Here is a 19,959-nt window from a genome sequence, read left to right as displayed (position 1 = left end):
CACTGTAAAGTAATACTATGTCCACTGTAAACAACAACCTATCCTGTCTTTTTATTGGAAAAAAAAACTCTTTGTTTTAGATGTACTGAAATGCATGGCATTCTCATATCAGTTAAGCAGTTCATATTTCAGTCTTTCCTCAAATGTTAATGCTCCTGAACTTCTTTGAAAACTGTACATTGAACAAAACATACTTTTCAATTATAAATCACTGCAGCCCTAATTTAATTGGCCATATGAATGATTTACCACACCAGCCATGTTAGCAGGTATGACTAAATTGCACCATGTTTCTAGGCAAAACAAATAGTAGCCTACAACTCGGACACAAGCTCATTTAACTACAGTCCAGTCAGAGGGATGTGAACAATATGTAGGGACAGGGTCAAGTACAGTAAAAGTGCAAGGAGGCATTTCCTCCCAAACCAAACAGGAAGTCGTGATTACATCAGGAAGTAATCCCACTGGTGTGCTCTCACAGCTCAATAAATAGACATTATGAGATTAGGAATAGGATGTTGACTTTTGGATAGTTTTAATAACCTATTTATGAGTTATCACTATTAAAGCCTAAAGTTTATTATGTACAGCAATCAGGAAAAACATGTGCGCTATGTCATTACATAATCATTAAAGTCACCTTACTTAACCTAACAGAAACAAATGGACTGCAACGCTTTGGCTGTTCTGACATGAAAGTGGCACATTTTATATGAGTTACAGTAGTCAGCTGAGAAGCGAAAGCTTGAAATAACAATGACCTCTTCACCAGAGGAACACCCTTCAAGAGTTGTAATTTTGGAGATGTGATCATTCATCCAGCCATCTTAACTTCAAACCTTCTCAATTTACAACAACTTAGAGTACACACTGTTCACGTTCTAACATACACCAGGGAGAGGTATTCATATTTTTTGCCAATGGAAATCAAACCAAACTTCTAAACATGCAATAACAGTGAAAATATTACAACTGGTGTATCTGTCAAAGCCAGCTGGTACCACGTAACAGTCACACTAAATAAACAGCCGTGGCCTCTCAGTGTGTGCACTTCTTTCACAGGTGGAGAGTTTGTGACCACACGGCAGGCCCAGTGGGAAATGGAGGGAGGCGCTGAAGTGAAAACCAAACAAACCAAAGGGTTACCACGGCAGCATCACACAGTCAACATGAGGTCAGAGCTTCAACAAATACAGATATTTACAAAGTTTAGCCATTAGACATATAAAGTACACTTGTGATATATCCAGGAATCCATTTATTTTCAGTGACAAAAATCAACAAGTGAACTATGTGTACTGCATTGCCAACTACAGCTGAAATATGGCTCAAGTAAAAAAGAAGACATACTCCAACAGTAAATTGTGAAATAAAATACATTTTCCACCACAACAATCATTGCTGCTACTAGCAATACTTTCAAGTGCTACTGCATCTTTTTGGTACCACAGTACAAATTAATCAATTGATATTGCATTAACAAATGACATACAGTGCTATCATACAGATTTAGTAATTATCACCACCACAAACTTTAAGTAGGGCTGCGAAATTGATTGAGTTTTAATCAGTCCTGGGCAAGTAAGAGTCAGGTTTGTGGAGACACAAGCCCACTCAGAGTATGGAGTCATGTTTTTCTATGTTTATGAGTGCAAAAAAAAAAAACATCCAAAATGCTTTAAATATGATCTAGTTACACAGTGGAGCTTTAATAAATTGCCAAGATGATTAAATTTACTTAAGTTTCAGAGATGTATTCAAACTGGACAGTCCCCCATGATGTTAAAAAGTATCTTGTTACGTTTAGCCTCTGCTCAGTGCTTTTAATCACTTCAGTTGTCCAACAGCTCAGTCATTGCAGTAAAGCTACTTCCACACAGAGGCCTGACTCATAAAGCATTTCCTAAGGTGAACCTGTCCTTGACTGAGGCTCAGCTGTCCAGCCTTTCAGTACAGAACAACCACACACAGCACTAACATGTAAACCAATGACTCACATTTCAATCAAACTTTGACTACTCTGAACTCAAACACACTTTCCCCATCCGCTACACTATTACATCAATATTTGGTCACTTTAATTCACTTGCAAACATGTGAACTTTGTAGGTAAGTAGGAATGCATAGAATTCCTATAATTTCCCAAGCATTCCTCCCTCCTCCCCACAGCGGTTACTTGTCTGAGCCTGCCCCGGCCAGAGCAACCTTGTTGACGCTCTTCCCTCACCAACATTTGGGAATTTGTTAGGAAAACACTCAGAACGTCCAGAAAGATTATCCCATATCCCCACTAAGCAGCCTGGCAAACACACCTTTAGTGAGGCAGGCTGTGTAATGGCATAATTAGAGGGGAGCAAAACGGTAAGAGTTAACACTGTTGCGTACAGGCTTTTGTGCAGCGGGATCTACATGCTAGCTTTTACAAATAAGCAACATACAAAAGGTGGAAGAAGTGTTCAAAACTGTTATTCACCAATATGTTTCTATTAACAATATACTTTGAAAAGGGTAATAAAACGATACTGTCACCAACTAATATTGTAAAACAATAATAGTACTTCACCTATTAAAACTATTGCTTGTACTATTGTACTACTATAGGGTGGTACAACTACTTGTGGTACTACTGCTGCTATTCCCTGTTTTCTATGATCACTATGATGTTTACACTAATATGTACTCCAAGAAACCATTTAGAAGATGTATTCAGAAGATAAAAATTGAAAACCTGGTTAGTAATTAATGTTTTTACAAATGAATTCATAATATACAATGTCTGGCCGAAAAAAAAGTCGCCACCAAAAAAAAAAAGGTCACACACACTAATATTTTGTTGGACCGCCTTTAGCTTTGATTATAGCATGCATTCACTGTGGCACTGTGGTTTTGATAAGCTTCTGCAATGTCACAATTGGATTTCCATCCAGTGTTGCATTCATTTTTCACCAAGATCTTGCGTTGACGATGGTAGAGTCTGACCACTGCACAAAGCCTTCTCCAGCACATCCCAAAGATTCTCAATGAGTTTAAGGTCTGGACTCTGTAGTGGACAATCCATGTGTGAAAATGATGTCTCATGCTCCTTGAACCACTCTTTCACAATTTGAGCCCAATGAATCCTGGCATTGTCATCTTGGAATATGTCAGGGAAGAAAAAATCCATTGATGGAATAACCTGGTCATTCAGTATATTCAGGTGTCAGCTGACCTCATTCTTTGAGCACAGACTGATGCTAAACCTAGACCTGAGCAACTGCAGCAACCTGTACCGATTTGCTTATTTAAATCCAGGTGGCAACTTTTTTTTTATGGCCAGGCAGTGTATGTTGCTTTTAATTTGAATAAGATAAGACAGGCTTGCTCTAGTTAAACCATGATACAAAATGAGACAAAATCTCTAGTAGTAGTACATTTGAAAGTTTAAAATATATATTAGTTGTCATTAAATAACATTACTTTCTCATTAACACAAGGAAAATGGTTAGCTGTATCCCAATTCCCACACCTGTACCACTGCACCTGCTATGAACACATCTAACCAGTCCACTATCCTACCTGTGAGTTTAGGCCCATCCTCTGCCATGTTTATCAGCAAGCTTCCTCAACGCAACCCTTCCAAAACAAAAACAAAACCGATCCCTCAGCTGGACAAACTAGGACCCGGGACTATGTGCACACTGCAGGCATGGTTTGGTCTCTCTTCTCAGTCTCTGCTGGATCAGTGAGAGTGGAGATGAGAGGAATGCAGGAAAGGACTGATGGGAGGTGGGACAGTGAGGGGGTAAGCAGGGGGCCATAGCACAGTGGGCCGGGGCCAAACTGTGTTGAGTCATAACGCATGGTGGGACAGGGGGCCAAACACAGAGACCACTGTTCTGTACCATTGCAGTGTGCATCAGTGGGAATGCCAAGAACGTCAACAGATTACATACATGCATCCATGCAAAAACATAGACACAACATCGGGGTAATCTGGGACAATCACACAACACAACTTCTAGTGTTTACATTAAGGTAGAATAATAGGCCAATTAGAGCAATTAGCACATAAGTCACAATTTTGATTTCACTTCACTGTGGTTGGTTAAATCCACCTGTCACTCATTCAGAGCATGATGGAGACTGACCAATAAGATGAGTGGATGGTAAAAGGCAGACAGCAGCATGTATCTGCATTTGAACATAGGGCAGCATTATGTACAAAAAAACACTGAATCAGTCTCTGAATCATTTCACTTTATATTGTCTTTCTATTATCACATTGCTCACATACAACAATAATTACTAGCCGCTAGCACCTTTGGACAGCTAACTAGATCTCATCCCAAAGCATCATATATGGACTAACATGGCTCATGGTTCACGTTTTCAATAAATAAGATGTTTTCTAACTAGAAGAAGACAGCATCTATCTACCTCAGGGGTGTTCATTACGTCGATTGTGATCTACCAGGCGATCGCGATCTGCCAGTCGATCGCGGCATTTTGAGTAGATCACATCCCGTCATCCATCCAGTCACATGACTAATATACAGGACAACCAGTCAGATTGCACCTGACCCTAGGTCACATCATGGGCGCTGCACACGCATAAACAAGCGTGAGTTAGTTTAACCCTATAGCGTCGGATCCTATCGTCACTGATAGAGCGTGGTTGCGGACTTTCCAGCAGTGTAACTCCCCAACCAGTCATGCTCTCATGTAAATTCAAACGGTGTCTCAAAGCAGAGACATGGGGCTATCTAAATATTTTACCATCATTACGGTAATCTGCCTCTGTTGTCCCTCGAAGGTGACGAATGAGAGCACGGGGGCTGTGGGGATTTTCCCACTCATTTATTCGATGCGTAAAAGAAAAAATACGGATGGATGTGTAAAATAGAAGCAGTTGTGTGAAAAAAATGCAGTAAATTCTGATACTTCGTTTAACATGTTTTTTATGGCTATAAAAAAAGACAAAACTGTAATCAACATGATTAGCTCCGTTATTGCTTTCAAACGGAAAATGCTATTTTACTCCTGGCTGTCAGAAGCTACTGCCCGAACTATGCATCCCTCACTGATTCCATTCAGTGCAAGTCAGAGCAGTAATCATCATTCAAGTAATTATGAACATGTAAGAAGTTCAGTTGTGCTGTGCAGTATTATCTCATGACGTTGTGCAAGGTAAATCAAAATGAACTGTACATGTAAGAATTCATAATACATTTACAAATAAATATATGTTTAACATTTTTGTATTAGGTGGTAGATCTTTCAGACACGATCATTTTAAAAGTAGCTCACATTCTGAAAAAGTCTGAGCACCCTTGATCTACCTGTTACATTTTTGTCACAAAGTTCTGTTTACTTTCTGGGAGGAGGGGGGAATAATTAACTCATTTAAGGAAAAAAGGTTTTGTACTTATTTATATATTATAAATAAGTCACTCTACATGTAGCAGACTAAATTGTTTTATCTGTAACAATATGCCAAAGCAAGAGCAACAAGAGCAGTGGTGAACTTATATAAAACATTGTCGCAAACACTGTACTTGCCTTCATCTCTTCTGGTTAGATGTTAAAACTGTATTTTGCTGTGCTGTACTTGTACATGTGTAACAATAAAGTTTAATCTAATCTAAAGTATCTTGAAGATGAAAGCAAAAAGATAAAGCATGCTATCTGTGATAAGTAATAGTAGCACATGTATAAATTTACTGCTGTGTACTTTACATCGGTACAGTACCTTCTCATGCACTTACCTAAATTATGCTCCTGTCCATGTTTTCCTTTCTTCCTAAAATAGCTACGTTTTCGCCATGACCACCATCTACTTTTATTCATTTTAGAAAGTTTGACACAAAGAATGAAAAACAAACATTCTGTGTAAACAGGAACAGGAAGAAACGAATGATGGAGATAGAGAAAGAGTGAAAGAGGAAGTAGAGTTGCATTCGGGGTCTGGTGGTAGTTGGGTTCAGGAGGTAAGAAGGACCGCCCCAAAGAGTCTATAAATAAATCCAATTAACATTATTAACCCCTGACTTTTTTACTTGTAAAGCTGTGTTATTGTGTAATTAAACAATTGGCATTGTACAAAAAAAACAAAAAACAAAACATCTAATTCTAATTTGAACAATTAAAATTAGACTACATTTCTATAAAAATGTAATTGAAGGCAGTTTACAATTTTTTGAATAATAGCATATTATAAAAATGAGAATGTAAAATTGATTATAGTCATTATCGTTCTGAGAAAGAACAATTCAGGGGAAATATATAGCAAAATCCTGACAGTTCATTATAAAGAGTTACTTATGTTAGTAATGAGTGTACTTAGCAGTATTAAGATTCAATATAGTTCCATCCATGCGGAGTGCCATTACCACAAATAATAAGAATAAAACAGACTTTCAAAAATATACATCCCTTTAAAATAATTTCCCTCCCTAGTGACCTCTTGGTTAAGAAGTAAAAAAGTATGTTCTATACACGTCACTACAGCTGCTTTAAAGCTACTGAGAGGAATGAAGTGGAGTCAGGGTGAGGCCAGTTACAGGCAGTGGACCAAGAGGGACTTTCCAGATCCACATCAAGCAAAAAGGACCAAAAGATAGTCCCGTGTTGTTGATAAAAAACTAAAATACAGTATCATCCCTTATTCATTAAAAACTCATGCATAATAGGTAAAAGTTCAGTCCGGGCCCAGTTATGGATCTACGAATTGTTGGACTGATATGATACAAAGAAAAGTTCAAAGTTGCAATTTGAATGATCATGATTAGCAGATCGCAAACACTGCAATTTTAAGCAGCATCAGTTCTTGTGCAAACACCTAAATATCACATGTTATGCACAAACCCTGCTTGCACGGTAGTTTAGACCTCTACAAACATGTTCAGAAAGCATGTGATTCTTAAATTAGTTGAGCATTTTTTTCAGTTCATTTTTTAACTCCATGGATCATGTTTAATATGAGCATCCTGCACTACTATTAAAACACAAATCGCAAATGTAATCACATCCAACTAACACACTATGAAACAAATGTGAAATACTATACAAATTACCGCACACTATGGACTAATTTCAATGTAAAGCATCTGAGCGTATACGTTTGATGAATTAGTATTTATTATTATAATTTGACATACTATAAAATGAAAACATGTTTAATCATTGGACTGTTATTCTATGGGCCTCTATAGGTATGTTCTGCTTTATATATAGTGCAACCAGCTATGAGAAGTATGAGTTTCCAAGTGCCAGTCTAGCTTTAAACGGTTAATCTGGACTGTGTCTGGGCCTCAGCCTATTTTTTGTTGTGGTAAATCCTGTCATGCGAGAGGTCAGAAGGTAAGATTTGCCAACAGGGATTTGTAGTTCTAATGAGCAGGTCTCACAGTAGGCAACTCTTTAAGGCTAGTACACAGAAGAAGATGGCGTGTACTCCTTTTACAACCTCAACAGCAGACAAGACAGATAATTTTCAACCCAATCCACAAGTCTAAATGTCATGTAGAATGGGTGGAGTGGAGCTATATTGAAAGAACTCTCATAAGGCTGAGGCACTGGGTCCCACAGTCAACTCCACCCAAGGGTGACGTTTTGAGCCACAGTTTCCATTCCCAAAAGTTCCAGCTTCTATTTTCCACCCACTTTCCAAGCTGTTGGAGTGAGCTATAGCTAGTAAAGAGGCTATTGGATATTTATAACTGCACAACACAAGCAGCATTCCCATAGGAGGCGTGCTGTCCCTCCATTCATGAGAACATAAGGTTGCAAAGTCAAGGAAGTCAAAGAAGCTAGAAAACAAGCAAAGTTGCTATTATGATGGCACATGGGTGGTTTTCATTTAAGTGTAATTAAGAGGAGAAGTAATTATAAGAAATGGTTTATGAATGGTTCCTGATGCAAATGGTGGTTGAACAACAGATAACTATTCTGCACAAAGAAAGATCACAAAAAGCCATTTTATTCAACAGTATTAAACTGAATTAGGGGTTGCTATTGCTGCACCAAAAAATCTACCCCAGCTAACCATAGCAGGTGTCGCAGAAATGGAAACACAAAAGAAAAGTGACAAGTCAATCATGTGCATGTGGTTCTTTGCCCTGTGTTATGCAATTTCAACTATTTAACACACCTCCAAACTATTTAACCCTTAAATAGCAAATGCTGATAGTCTGCTTTTTGTTCTTCAGTGTGACAACCAAAGCACACCCACTTTTTCCTATAATTGCTTCAATGATTCAAGCTTTTAATAGTATAATACACTGTTATTTTACCTTCCATTACAACGCATCACTTTATGTGTTTTATGACAACCACCTGCCTATGCATCATCACCACAACTAACTGAAATAGAAGCACTGGGTTTTCATAATTTTCAAACATGTTAAACAGGTTTTCACATAACTGAATCGTCTTTGCTGTTCACTTGACCACTGACAGGCTGAAAAGTAAAGAATAAATGATAAGGTGTACAACAAATTCCAGACTGCCACTATAATCACGTCCACCCCGTTAAAATACACACACAAGAAATAATAGATTTGTCACAGGTAGCTGAGCAAGTATGGTGACATAAATCTAACCACTCCCGTACTCCCGGCTGCATTCCTATCCAAAGATACACCAGAGTTTGTTCAATATCCAACAATAATAATGCAGAAAGTACATAGCACAACACCGAACACAAGGGTAAGAGAGTGGTCATGTAAATACAACATAAACAATGGGGAAATGGATCAAGAAGCTTAGGTTGGGTAACCTGAACATGCTTCTATAGTGAGGCTCTCAAGTGACAAATAAACGTGTGAGAAAATGGGTCATAGCGGTTAAACAACAGCCAAAACAAGGTGGGTGATATCTGACCTTTCACACTGGTCTCCATACTTGAATAGGTAAACGGGGAAGGGCAGGACTGGCAAGATAAGGTGATAAAGTTATAAGACAAACACTAACTAAACATTGGTTGACTTTGACGGTAACGTGGTTGAATGAACATGTTAAAGTCATGCATTCAACACGTATTTTTGGACACTTTGGTAGATAGGTCTGTAAGTGATAGAGAAACACTGAGAGTGGCTGAAGTTGTTAAGAATCTCATAATCAATTGAGCTAAACACTAAGTTGTATTAACATTATACTTACAGAATAATAAGGCCTTATATGTCAGCTATCTATATTTTTCATGATTTTTTTTTTTATTTTGTTCTATAATACAAACAATATACATGCTTGACCATTTGTAGTCAATTATGGAGTTACATAACAACCTCAACTTCTGGAAAACCTGACAGCAGTACCTCAGATCCCTGCAAGTGTAAGAGTGCATGTCTTTCAACAGTGCAGCAACAGTACTGGACAAATCTCCTTATTTTGAGAATTATTTTACACTAGTAACTACATCCAAATGCTACAGAATTAGGCAGGCAGGGGTATTTATTTAGTGGTTTCGATAAATAAGATGCCAGGAGGTACCATTTATTTTAATAGACCACACTCTTGTAAAGGGTAAGTGCACAAGTTCGTTAATGCTTCTGTCAATGCGCTCTAGCAGCTGGAAAAACATACTCCCACTTCCCTGCTACACTCACCTGCCTCTACTGACCAAGCTGTACAAAAGACAGAAGAACATTAGATCATAAATGAAGTGAAATACACTATCAATTTAACATCTTCAAGCTTTAGTTTTATGTAAATATTTCAAATAATTATACAAAACAACTCACACCGAACTCATTTTTTGTTTAGATTCTGTTACATTATGTGAAAAATTGTCCACATTTCCCAATACAAAATCATGACTTTCTGGTTGCTACATAACTTGAATGTGATGTGTGTTCAAAAAGTACTGTGGTCTGGAGACGAGCGTTGTTAAATTGCTAACTCCATCAGAGCAGTGGAATTCCTGGCACAAACTCTGCCAGGTCTCTGTGGCATTCTGGGTGGTTGTGCAGGGAGACATGGCATATGGAGACCTTCACTACTGTATAATACCCAAACCCAAATACCCGAAAGGGAGGTATTTCCATTTAAACTTCTTTTTTAATGCAATACGGATAGGTATATGATTAAATTAAGTACAGCATGCAACTAAGCTAATCTTGAACTAATTTCAGTTCATAGTGCTCACTGTGCAACTTGGTGTATGCGGGTGTCGCCTACAAAAGATTAACCTATGCAATGATCTGCTGAGAAAGCTTGTCTGGGTGTGGCCTTCATAAAGCCATCCCTGCATTCTTGTCTTTCACCGCCTGTACTGCCATTGGCCACCTTTACTGTTACTTTCCTTCTCTCCAAGGCAGCACATTACAGCTAACCATCTCCTGTTCTCGCTGTGCTTTTGTTACTTGCGTTGGCCCTGTCTCTACAGCGGCCACCATGGGAACTGAGGTTAACCATGCACAACAGGATTTCTGGCAAGATCAGAGTTTCCTTTCACACTGACTGCTGATAATATGCACGCACCACACAAGCAGACATAAAAGATGACTTATCATTTGTTATCGGGATATCAGTAAAACCAATATTTGTATTTCAAGCAACCTTCTGCAAATAATTCAAATATCGCTATAGTCTTGCAATGAACTGAAATTGAAATGAAGTGTGATACCCAAATTTAGACGAATGAAGAGTCCAGAATCTTATATCTCTTCTTAATTACCATTGACTTACTAAAGCTGAAAAGACGGGCTGTTAACCACAATAGTTACAGAACAGAAGTTATCAGTCCAGTAGTAGTTACCAAACACGTACCAGATCTCCACTTGATGATGTCGTTAAACTCGTCGTCCGTTCCACCTTCTGCAATGTTGCCCTGCGTTGCCATGGCACTCAATTAATCCAAGATGTCGATATTGGAAAATACAGTGTTTGGCCCAACTGAATCTTTCTCCACCTGAAAGGGAAAACATATCAAACGTTTTACTTGGTGTGATTTAAATTCATTGGAGCATAAGTGGCGCCCACACTTGGTAAATGTTGTGGCTAGCTAAATAATAGAGCTTGAATGAATGTCAGCACTCCTTATAAACAAACAACTCCCTGACACCTCCCAACATCTGTCTGACAGCACTAATGCCATTCGCTCGGTGCACCCAAAACTAAATGAAGACAATACATCATAGATTAAATAGCCATGTAACAAAGTTGTAATAACTAAATATATCCGTGTGATCCCTCAGTCATCCAGGTCTGATCCATAGCAAAAGAAAAATATAAAATCTGTCAACTGGACAGAACATTGTAGGAGTGAAGAAGTTTCGCTGCTCATCCAAGCCGGCTGAAGGAGCGCCTTGGATGAGCAGCAAAACGTCTTCACTCCTACAACGTTTTGTCCTGTTGACAGATTTTATATTTTTTCTTTTGCTATGTTAACTAAAGGAAGCTTAATTTGGCCATGTTATGAAATGTTACAGGAATAAGGACAACTATATGCAAGGTGTATTCACATTTGTCTATTTAAATGAGTGGATTCTGGATTATGATAAATAAGATATGGATGATGGAAGATGCTCATGTTTAGGCCACTGTTCTAGCTGTTCTAGTTGTCCCAGTTTTACTTTATGCATGTGTACACTTTCTTATAGATTTGCAAAATAATGTAGGCCCACAGTTGTTTTGTACATGTGGCCTTTGTTGAACATGTAAAACAAATTATTTGCGTGCTTTACATCTGACATTCACCTCTAGTAAAAAGGTCAACATGACAAAGTGCATGCAGCTTGGCAGGCTTTCTAACAAATGGATTCATGCCTGAGTGTTTAGACTTGTATGGTGTGTTCAAATCCTGTCCAGTCCCACAATAGGCTGCCTTTACCATGAAAGGACTTTATGAACCCTTTATCTAGCAGTCAATAGTCAGTCACAGTTCTTAAAGGATGAGGCAAGACCTAAAAATAAGAGAAGTGAAGCCAAGCGCTCACCATCAACCATAACAGTGTACTGAGGATAATACTACCCAGGCTTTGTTTTGCAAAATGATTAAGAAATGATATCTAAAATTTTAAACAACATTGGTCCAAATTATTTACAAGAGAACACCATGACATGTTTCTCTAAAAATGTGTGCATGTAGTTCAAACTCTAACTGCAAACTCAAACTTTTTGTAGTTAATATTCTACCTCTGAGGTATGACTTTCACAAAGGCTTAGGAACTACTTGTTAAATCGTACATCAGAATCAATCCGGATTGAAGGCATTCATTCAGGACACAAACTTTGCAGTTTTATTGAATGCATATTTTTGTACGAGACTTGTAGGTCTACATCATAAAAACAAATCACAAACCTCTTTGCTGTCACCGAGGGACCCCGGGACGTGCTCCCTTCAACACAAATCCAGACGTTTTGTTGCGCAAGATCCAAAACTGTGTAAAAGAAGGGTGTATCAAGTAGTTACTTAAGCCATTTTGGGCGAGTTTGGAGGTGTTCCTTTAAACTGTAATTTGGTCCGAGAAAAGCGCATCCCACAGTGTGCCAAAACGCTCCAAACGCGCTGTTCACTGCGCGTAAAAGAACAGCCCACGCGACTCCACTTCCTCCTCAGGTGTATTGTTATTCACCTGTGTATCCACTAAAACGGATTTTACATTTCCCGAGAAGACTCCACGCTTGTATCAAAGGTCCCACAACTTTGTTCCTGTTGCTTGACTCGCCTTGCTCCTTGCGGCGATGTCAAGTTGCAGAATGTTCACTTTTGTGTGAGGAGATACTCTTCAAAATAAAACTGGAAGCGACATAATTTTCTCCAAAGGTCACGGAGAAATATGCAAATAGCCACACTGCTGAATGTCTAAAATATAACGCAGTTCTGTTCTTATTGCATAGTGATGTTTATAATGAGGATCTTCTCTTTTTGCAATGCTAATCATTATAGTTTGAACATTTTAACCGGATGTATTCATGTTTTGTTGATTGGTACATTGACAGGGGCTCGGACTATCCCCTCTGGCTGTAAAAACTTTCCTGACGCGGAGATGGAAACATGGCGTGGTTACTGTCACGTGATCGAAGGAGTGGGACCTGCTGCTGCGCCAAAACTATAGATTTATTTTACCTTAATAATGTCTGATTTTACCCAAGATACACCTACGCACATAATCTGGTCGGACCATGAAAACAAAAAGTGGACAAACTGAATCACGCTACACGCTAAAGTAAGTAACATTTTATTCATTTAAGATGGACAAAATAGGCGTTAGAGCAGACTTTAAATCCTTACATCAGGATGAAGATGAGAGCTTGCACAATACAGACAGCTTAGTTTCAAATAATTGTAAATCGTCTCAAGAAAACAAGTGGTGTTTTGTGGGGAAGTCATTAAAAAAATGATGCATGTTGATTGACAATGGTTATTAAATCGAGTTGGTGCATTTGCTTCATATTGGATTTTATAATAGATCCTGATCCATCCTGAGAACGAAGATAGTGATAGCTTTTTGGTATATTATCATAGGTTTATCCTTTATGAACTAAACAGTGCATTGTACAAGTGCATTATAGGCTAGGATAACTCATGGAGTGAAATTATAGAGCTTGGGGACAATACGGAGCAAACTCAACGTTCTGCTCACGCTTCAACCAGAGAATGTGGAATATTTGACTGCCCTCTTCTGTCGTGAATCGAAATTACATCATAAGTGGAAAGTTAGTAAAATAAAAAACGACATTCTGTTTGCTGGTTTGTGTAGATTACACTCATAGTCACGACACAATTTCTGTACATTTCATTTATACTGAATTGTGGTATGCTGACAGGGAAATGCGTCAAAAGGTTGCTACCAGGAGTGGGGTTCGAACCCACGCGGACATCTGTCCATTGGATCTTAAGTCCAACGCCTTAACCACTCGGCCATCCTGGTACATACACTGACTTTCGCGTCATTCTACCTACAAAATAGTAAAGTAAAAGTAAAGCTATTATATATTCATTGAAATTATGTTTCACAGTTTTCAAGAATGACAATCAAATAAGGACACATACGTGTTTTCTAAACGCCGTAACTTATGCTTCTCTTATCGGCACTGTGACACATGCAGTAACCGATGAGGAAAATATTCGAAACGCACACTGTCATTGGGTTAGCTTTATAAAGAACCAAACTAATCCGTTATTACAATTTGCAGGTTACAGGTTCTCATCGTATTTTCAACAGTAGCAATTTAACACACAGTTGCCTGGCACATAGTTAGCATTAGCTGCTAGCTTTCAGCTAGCGTTACATGTTAGCATGTGCTCATGTAGCCAAGCAAATGAGAAATTAAAAGTAGATACATTCACAAAGAAAATCCAGCACAATTAGCATATGGTGCCCCATGTAGATGCATAATCCAACAGAAACCACGTGCAACAGAAGTGATAAAATTATTGGGTCGTGGAGAAGTTTCCAAATAAAGTCAGCTGAAACTTTAGAGATGGTGCCTCCTCCTCTTGTGTGTATTTCTGTGTTCAGCTAAGTGCTACAAAAATGAACACGCAGCAGGAGACGCGAATTTATGGGCGTGTGCTTCCACCTAGCGGTTCATTTAATGATGTACAGTCGAACAATGTTTATCTACATTGTGAAATAAAGAACATAACAAAACAACCAAACAAATTGAATACATGCATAAATTGTTAGTCAGTGCAAAAAAGAATAGGCCTATGTAAAAAGTAATTCTTGTGGCTGGATGAGTAGAGTAGATAATGAGCCCTGTAACCAGGCCTATGTCAAATAACAGACATAAGTTGCTTTGTTTTTAAGTGCACCATTTTAAAATGCAATTTATTACTTTAAAACACAAATTATTATTATAATTTTGTTTAAGTTTAAACATTACATGTATGGAACCCAGTCTATAAAAACTTCATCTAAGGTTAGAGACATCCTGTCCGTAGGAGTGTCCAGCCTCTAGATATGCACAACACATAATCAACTCAATAACTAAAAATATAATATTTTCAATTGTGGCTTAAAAGGTTTTACTTTGTCTCCAACATGGCAAGCAGGGACAACACTGAAGGAAGGGATTCTTCTTTTTATATTTCAACGCCTTCTTCATCTGGACATTCATTCTATCTACATACTCCTGGGTGCCATTAACATTGGCTTCAATGTTGTTGAGCATGCTACCCTGCTCCTCCACCAGGATGGCCATTTGTAAGAAGAGATCGTGCACTTGTTTGATCCTTGACTCCAGCTCCAGCAGCTCCTTGTGCCTGCCCTGGATCTCCTTTAGGGCCCAGCGGGAAGAGCGTCCCCCCTGAGTTTGCAGACTCTGGGAGAACTCTGCCCAACCTTCTCCCCCTTTGTCCACGAGCTCATCCAGCTGCTGGTCTGTGATGTCAGTCCCCATGATAGAAGCATGTCTCTTGATCCTCCCACAGCACATACTCCTCTGAATCATCTCTGCTTTATTGTAATCACTCATGATATTTTGGAAGGCACATGTTAAAGTGTCATACTGGGTTTTGGCAATGCGACTGACTGCTTTGTGTGGGCCCTCTGCCTCCTGTAACTGCCTGCTGTTCTTACCGAGTTCTTGTATACGGGCATAGAGAGCCTCCCCTCTTTGGACAATGCCCCTGGCAATGGAGTCTGAGTCTTTTTTCAGCAAAGTGAGACGGCGTACAGATGTGCCAAAGCGCTCATTGTGGGCACATAAGCGTTCCACCTCAAAATGGAGCACTGATATCTCTTTTCGAATCCCATGAGCTTCTTTGAGGATCTGGTCAAGAGCAGAGGGATTATCAAACACAACAGCCTCTTGAGAGTACATCATCTCCTCCATATCAGCCTCATTTTCAGGTTGATAATACTCTGCCTCGTGAGCCTCATGGACAGTGTGCAGCCTTTCCATCAAGTCCCGCATCTTCCCCTAATCTTAAACAAAAAAAGTAGTTAATTAGAGAGACAAATACAGAACGCACAGAATTCCAGGTTACCTTCCTGGGTCAATGATGCAGAATGAGGGAGAGTGTGCAAACAGGTTAGAATGGGTGGGGAAAAGTGTCAGGTGTGATAAAGAGTTTCAGCAAGGAGGAAAGGTGCCCATGACAAAGATGGAATGCAGGAACAAGGAAGGACACGAGTAATGTGGTTGTCTGACTGCTTTTATACATTTCGTATATAGTGATGTTCCGTGTAGGTCTAAAAATTATTTATATTCTTCTGTTGTGTAGAATACAAAGTCAACCAAGTATTTTTTGTATACCTCCTTTAAACATGTCTTGGCTAAATCAACATGTGGTTTACATCATCAGGAAAGAAAATTGATAATCAGTCATGTAGGGCTGGGCAATTTTACCTAAAAATAAAACTGTCGATTTTCTCAAAAAATTAAATTTATTTTTTCCTTCACTAGAAGTGATTTGCAAACTACAGAAAATTGTTAAAATTAAAAAGATTCAGAAGTGATCACATTTAAAAGATTCAGAAGTGATCACATTTGACCTATTGGCCAATGGGGAAATCTTTTATGAATGAGATAAAATAAACTACTACATTAAACATCCAGCCCCAACATTGAATTTGACATCACTGATTTCAAAGCAGTCAGTGTTGTATGGCCCTGTGCTAAACTTTAGTCCCTGTGACTGCAGTGGGCAGCCTTTCTTGCATTTTCAATACAATTTCCAATACAAGAAAGGGGGGAACGTTTTTCCCCAGTTCTAAAACTACGTGGATTGAGTAAGCTGCACAAATTCACACATTTTACCTTTTCTGTTGCCCAGTTGTAGCTTCTGCATCCAGAGTTCAGTGTTATCCTTTTCTGGGGACAATAATCTTATTTATATAGCTTCAGCCATACGAGCATCTTTGGACTGTGTCGAAGACTGTGCCATGTGCTTATTGTGCCCTTCCTCCTGCCTGGGACTGCAGCCACAAGTTATCCCTCCCACCAAACCACATTGTACTTTCGTCAAGTTTTTTTTTTTTCCCTCTCTTCTTTTTGTGTGTTTTTTCCTGGAAGTATTTGTAAGTGCACAAAATCTTTTCAGTGATTAAGGAGAATAAAAAAACTATAGAGATATTTTAAAGTAGTACTAGTGAAAAGGTGGCACTGCCAGACTGGGCCAGCTGATTTGAGTTGGAAGACTAATGGCAATGACACTATTGGAGCTGCATTCAGGACACATTAGGCAAAAGGGCAGTAGAAGCAATTTCTGTGGTAGTTTTCAGTAAGTCAAAAACATCAGCAATATTGCAGTATTTTTATTTATGTATGCATGACACAATAAAATGCAACATTTACATGCTTTTTTTTTTTTACAATGCTCTAAAATATTTTCCTTCACTACAAATAAAATATATTGTTTTCAAAGTAAGCAAATAATTTAATAAATGTTATATTGCACTTTACATAAATTATTATTCCGTGGCATTTTAGTGTACAAGAAAGGCACATGTCTGTCTCAAATCAATGAACGTGTGCAATTTATTATGAGAAACTATAATCACATTTTTAGGTGGCATTCCTTTACTGTTAGATAAGGAGAGTACGTTTTTAATCCACAATAAGACACAAGCCAGTGCACTACTATTTGTTCATGCTTGTATTAAGAAAGTTGCATAAGGTTGGGCATCTGTAATAAAACTTTTACTCCAAATAAAATCATTCCACTTAAAGTTCAACAACAAAAGAGGCTATTTTCATAAGCTTCCATAGTGTATTATGAGTTGAAGCATGGAAAGCAGCCGCAGAACATCTTTTTAAATGGGTTGTTCCTGTCATGTTTCTTGGCACGTCCCAGTTTAACTAATGCCACTTGTATGTGCTCATCAGTTTTCTGCACATTAGTTTGGATGGAGGTGATCATTGGCCCCTGCTCTTCTACTAGCAGGGCAATGTCTAGAAAAATCTCATGTATGCCTTGAATTCTCTTCTCTAGATCCACCAACTCCTGGTGTCGCTTCTCGATTTGGGACAGAGCTGAGCGGGCCGTCTTACCTTCACTGAGAAGATTGTCGGTGAAGATGTTCCACTGTCCTGACTCGATCATCTCCTCCACTTCGTCGCCCGTGACCTCACGCCCTACTATCTCCATCTGCCTTTGAATCTGAGCTTTGCAGTTTTCCCTATGACTCATTTCTGCTTCGTTGTAGTCGAACATGGCATCACGAAAGCCATTGCTAAGACAGGCATACTGGGTTCTCGCGATTCTGGTGACTGCAGAGTTTGCTCCATACTGCTCTTCCAACTTGTGTGCTGTTCCATCCATAGCTTGTAGACAGGATAGTACTTTCTCAGCTTTAGCTTTAATATCAGCCCCTATGGCGTTGGAGTCTCTTTTGATTATGCTCATAGTGGAGGTGCCCTGGAGGATTCGTGAATTCTGCTCCCGGAGTCGCTTCACTTCCAGGCGGATAAGCTGGATGTCTCTGTGGATATCCTGGGATTGGGAGAAGACTTCGGACAGGGCAGGGCTGTTGTCGTACACTATGGCCTCATGGGGCAGCTCTTCCTCCAGATCCACGTTGCTGAAAGCATCCGAGGTGACAGATTCGGCATACTCCATCTGCTCCACGTGCCCATTGGACTGGATCTCCTGGAGGTTGCTTAAGCGGTCCCTCATGGTTGTACTAACAGAAGAAAATAGTTTTAGTGTGAAGGTGTAGATTTTCTTTTATTAGGTGCATAAAATATGACTGATATAAGATGCATGAAATCAAATTATATAATATGTTGTATTTTATTATTATTACTATGATTTTTATTTGCTTTTAATTCCTTTACCTTGGCTTTAGAATTCCCTATAGCTCATTCAAACATTCAACCTAATTTTTAATGCCATCTTACACACCTTAAATCTTAAAATATTATAAGCTTTGACTCTCCCTTCTGGTGCAGCACTCTTGTGGAACGGGTTCTTTGGAGAATAGCACAAGGTGTAGCTTCTTACCAAACCAGTTGTTTTAGCTTGTGACCCATCTGACGTATCAGTCGAAATATTCACTTGACTTTTGACTTTTTGATTCAAATCTTACTGTAACCAGACTGATCAAGAATTCTTCAATCATAAACACAAATGTAATGTTGTTGTATCACAGGTCTTTAGCCTGGTATATTTTTTACTCTGTATGTGTATAATATTTTGTTGTGACATGATGTGGGGCACTGACACTATGGTCACCAACATTAATACAATGTATGACATTGACAATCTGATAAGTTTGGGACAGAAATTATTAACAGCCATAGTTCCACTGTTCACAATCTCATAGGCATAAACTATCCATTGCAAAAATGAACAGAAAATGATCTTACCTGTTTTCCCTTTCGCCACAGACAGACTAGTTTGACTTAGTTGTATAATTGTCAAAGATCCAACATTCTACTGTTGACTTCACTGCGCAAAGAGCGGAAACAGTGAGACCATCGTGCGCAGTGGAGCTGTCTTTGGAGCTCAAACTAGCTCTGAAGCTCATCTGCTTGTGATGCCACCCCTTTCTTCTACATCTGTTAAGTGTCTCCAGGAATGAAGCCCGGTCAGTTTGGTTCGGGCACGCACTCAATTGACGTGTAGGACGAGATGAGAGGAGAGGCTACAGAGAAGGATGGTGTGTGTGCGTGTGTGTGTGTACATAATAAACTTATTTTACTTGTTAGATTGTTAGAAAACAGTAAAGACCTCATACCACACGCATTTTGGTTGTAAAGAATTCCGTTTTCCTGAGCGTTCTCACGAACCCATAAACTTAGTCAGGTTTTTGTGAGCCACGCCCCATTTGCTACACCAATTAGTCTCTATTATTTCTGATACTTTCACTTCTTTTATTACTTTGCGTACTTACTATTAGACATTTACATTTAATTCTTACATTTAAATCTTAAATTTCATATAGGTTTGATATTAATATATTAACACTCCAGCACCAACAAGCATTACGCAGCTGTTTTCTATTACGCCCGGAATATAGTATGTTAAGCATAACACAAAAAGTGTGGTGTATTAAATTGTATTTTATTAAATGTATTTGATTAAAT

At 38.8% G+C, this 19,959-nt stretch overlaps 3 protein-coding genes and 1 non-coding gene across 4 annotated transcripts in view; all 4 read right to left on the bottom strand.

Annotated features, from left to right (window-relative positions):
* The window catches only part of utrn (utrophin), a 174,570-nt gene extending 161,905 nt beyond the window's left edge, over positions 1 to 12,665 (bottom strand). Inside the window, 2 exon segments of the mRNA XM_033991111.2 lie at positions 10,747 to 10,888; positions 12,281 to 12,665. Coding sequence (XP_033847002.1) covers positions 10,747 to 10,819 — 73 coding nt within the window. The 5' untranslated portion in view covers positions 10,820 to 10,888; positions 12,281 to 12,665.
* Positions 12,666 to 13,770: 1,105 nt separating this feature from the next.
* On the bottom strand, positions 13,771 to 13,853 carry trnal-uaa (transfer RNA leucine (anticodon UAA)). Its single transcript has one exon. It is a non-coding gene; the product is annotated as a tRNA-Leu (tRNA).
* Positions 13,854 to 14,064: 211 nt separating this feature from the next.
* LOC117392955 (syntaxin-11-like) lies at positions 14,065 to 16,904 on the bottom strand. The gene is made up of 2 exons (XM_033991127.2): positions 16,690 to 16,904; positions 14,065 to 15,849 (listed from the first exon to the last, which is right to left on the bottom strand). Exon 2 carries the CDS (start codon positions 15,841 to 15,843, stop codon positions 14,944 to 14,946), a length of 900 nt encoding a protein of 299 aa, XP_033847018.1. The 5' UTR covers positions 15,844 to 15,849; positions 16,690 to 16,904; the 3' UTR covers positions 14,065 to 14,943.
* Positions 16,905 to 17,168: 264 nt separating this feature from the next.
* Positions 17,169 to 19,698, bottom strand: stx11b.1 (syntaxin 11b, tandem duplicate 1). The gene is made up of 2 exons (XM_055232358.1): positions 19,240 to 19,698; positions 17,169 to 18,554 (listed from the first exon to the last, which is right to left on the bottom strand). The coding sequence occupies exon 2, from the start codon at positions 18,545 to 18,547 to the stop codon at positions 17,645 to 17,647; it is 903 nt and encodes a 300-aa protein (XP_055088333.1). The 5' UTR covers positions 18,548 to 18,554; positions 19,240 to 19,698; the 3' UTR covers positions 17,169 to 17,644.
* Positions 19,699 to 19,959: the final 261 nt, after the last annotated feature.

Source organism: Periophthalmus magnuspinnatus, chromosome 24, assembly GCF_009829125.3.
Source record: "Periophthalmus magnuspinnatus isolate fPerMag1 chromosome 24, fPerMag1.2.pri, whole genome shotgun sequence".
Taxonomy (NCBI): Eukaryota; Metazoa; Chordata; class Actinopteri; order Gobiiformes; family Gobiidae; genus Periophthalmus; species Periophthalmus magnuspinnatus.
Note: the sequence above shows the minus strand (reverse complement) of the source record. Positions and strands in the feature narration are given on the sequence as shown.